The sequence below is a fragment of the Monodelphis domestica genome, chromosome 6 (genome assembly GCF_027887165.1).
Source record: "Monodelphis domestica isolate mMonDom1 chromosome 6, mMonDom1.pri, whole genome shotgun sequence".
Lineage (NCBI taxonomy): Eukaryota > Metazoa > Chordata > Mammalia > Didelphimorphia > Didelphidae > Monodelphis > Monodelphis domestica.
In genome coordinates, this window is record NC_077232.1 from 70,368,575 (window position 1) to 70,370,612 (window position 2,038).

General features: G+C 36.0%; 1 protein-coding gene across 1 annotated transcript; it reads left to right on the top strand.

The window, feature by feature from the left end:
• The first annotated feature begins 607 nt into the window (after positions 1 to 607).
• On the top strand, positions 608 to 1,558 carry LOC100027931 (olfactory receptor 508-like). The gene has a single exon (XM_056803706.1). The coding sequence runs from the start codon at positions 608 to 610 to the stop codon at positions 1,544 to 1,546; it is 939 nt and encodes a 312-aa protein (XP_056659684.1). The 3' UTR covers positions 1,547 to 1,558.
• Positions 1,559 to 2,038: the final 480 nt, after the last annotated feature.

The following is a 2,038-nucleotide window of genomic DNA, read 5'->3' on the forward strand; positions in this document are numbered from 1 at the left end:
TTTTGCTTAGAAATAATCATTTCCAAAGCTCTTTGCAATAAGGTCAAGTTTAGGAATAAAGGAAGAGAAAGAGATGTAGAATCCAGATTCCTCAATTCTCCTCATTTGTGATTTCAGAGCAGAAGGGTCATTTCGGAATCCAGAACTTTCTTCATAATTGACAAGTATGAGATGGATAACATTTTTAATTGTGAAAGTTGGTCTCATGAGACTTCTAGAACACAAAACAGACTCTATTTTGTTGGAATCAATTAAGCAAAGCATTTACTTAGCAAAATAGCAAGTACACATTTGTATAGAGTTTGCATATATTTAAGGGTATAAACTGTCCTCTCCTCACTTTTCCACTCTGTCAAAATGGAAAAATTAGCAAATGATACAGGATTTTTGGTCCATGGAGAAAACTACATTCATCTCTACTTTGTTTTTTTAAGCACCCTGCCATGGAGTATAGGAATATAATATGGAATCAAGTTAATAGAATGGGCTTGTAGGAGGTGCTCAGTGAATGTGTCCTATATACTTCAATCGACAAAACCAAATCTTAGTTCTATGATCGATTTTAATTTTCTTTTCTTCTGTCTAATAGGCACACTTTCCAGGACAGATGTCTGGCAATAACTGCACTGCTGTGACTGAATTCATTATTTTAGGGTTGACAGATGATCCAAGTCTTCGTATCATCCTCTTTGTGATATTTCTAGGTGTCTATATTGTCACAGTAGTTGGAAACCTTAGCATAATCATATTGATCAGAAAGAGCTCCCAGCTTCAAACTCCAATGTATCTTTTCCTCAGTCATTTGGCTTTTCTGGACCTTGGATTTTCCTCATTTGTCACACCTCTCATGCTTACGAGCTATGTGAGGGAAATAACCTTAATCTCTTTTGGAGGCTGTTTGACCCAATTTTGTTTTACATCTACTTTTGGAAGTACTGAGTGCTTCTTGCTGGCTGTCATGGCTTATGATAGGTATGTGGCCATTTGTAGCCCCCTACTCTACTCCACCAACATGTCTACTAGGGTCTGTACTCTGTTACTTACCACATCCTACCTGAGTGGTTTTATAAATGCTTGGACTTTTACTGGTTGCTTATTGAATCGATCCTTCTGTGGACCCAATAAGATTAGTCACTTTTTTTGTGATTATTCACCACTTTTGAAGCTTTCCTACTACCAAGATGATCTTGCTGAAGTTCTTCCTGCTGTCTCTGCTGGATTAGTACTTATGATAACAGCGTTCATTATAATAATCTCCTATGTGTATATCGTTTTCTCTGTCCTTAAGATAAGCTCTTCTAAGGGAAAATCCAAAGCTTTCTCAACTTGTACCTCTCACCTCACAGCAGTCACTCTGTACTATGGGACCATTACTTTCATTTATGCAATGCCTAAATCCACCTATTCAACAGAGCAGAACAAAATAGTGTCTCTTTTCTATAGTATGATGATTCCCATGTTGAATCCCATCATTTACAGTCTAAGGAACAATGAAGTAAAAGGTGCCTTGAGAAAACTGATGCTTAGGAGACACTTTTTTTCATGAATTCAATTAAATGCATTATTTTAAAAAACATTTCTTATTTATTTTAAATATTCTTTTCTTTTTAAGTTTTGAGTTCCAATTTCTCCCCCTTCCTACCATCTACTTCCACACTCATTGAGAAGGCAAGCAATATATCAATTATGCTTTTGATATCATGCAAAACGGATTTCTATATTAGCCATTTTATAAAAAGCAAAACAGTGACACCTCACACCATACACCAAGATAAATTCAAAATGGGTGAGTGACTTAAACATAAAGAAGGAAACCATAAGTAAATTGGGTAAACACAGAATAGTATACATGTCAGGGGGGTTTAGTTGTAACTTAGCCAAAAATAGGGACTGGCATTTTAGGCAGTGAGAAGATGATTAGAGTAGGAAATCACCCTGAAGAATCTCTGTGAAAAGACATTAAGTCCTGGGGTATTAGTTAGAAAATTGGCTTTAGATTATCCCATACCCTTCTAGCTCATTCTTTTGTTATTAAACC

Bases quoted from the DNA above. Each gene is read 5' to 3' on its own strand.
- LOC100027931 (XM_056803706.1), top strand. From the start codon at position 608: ATGTCTGGCAATAACTGCACTGCTGTGACTGAATTCATTATTTTAGGG.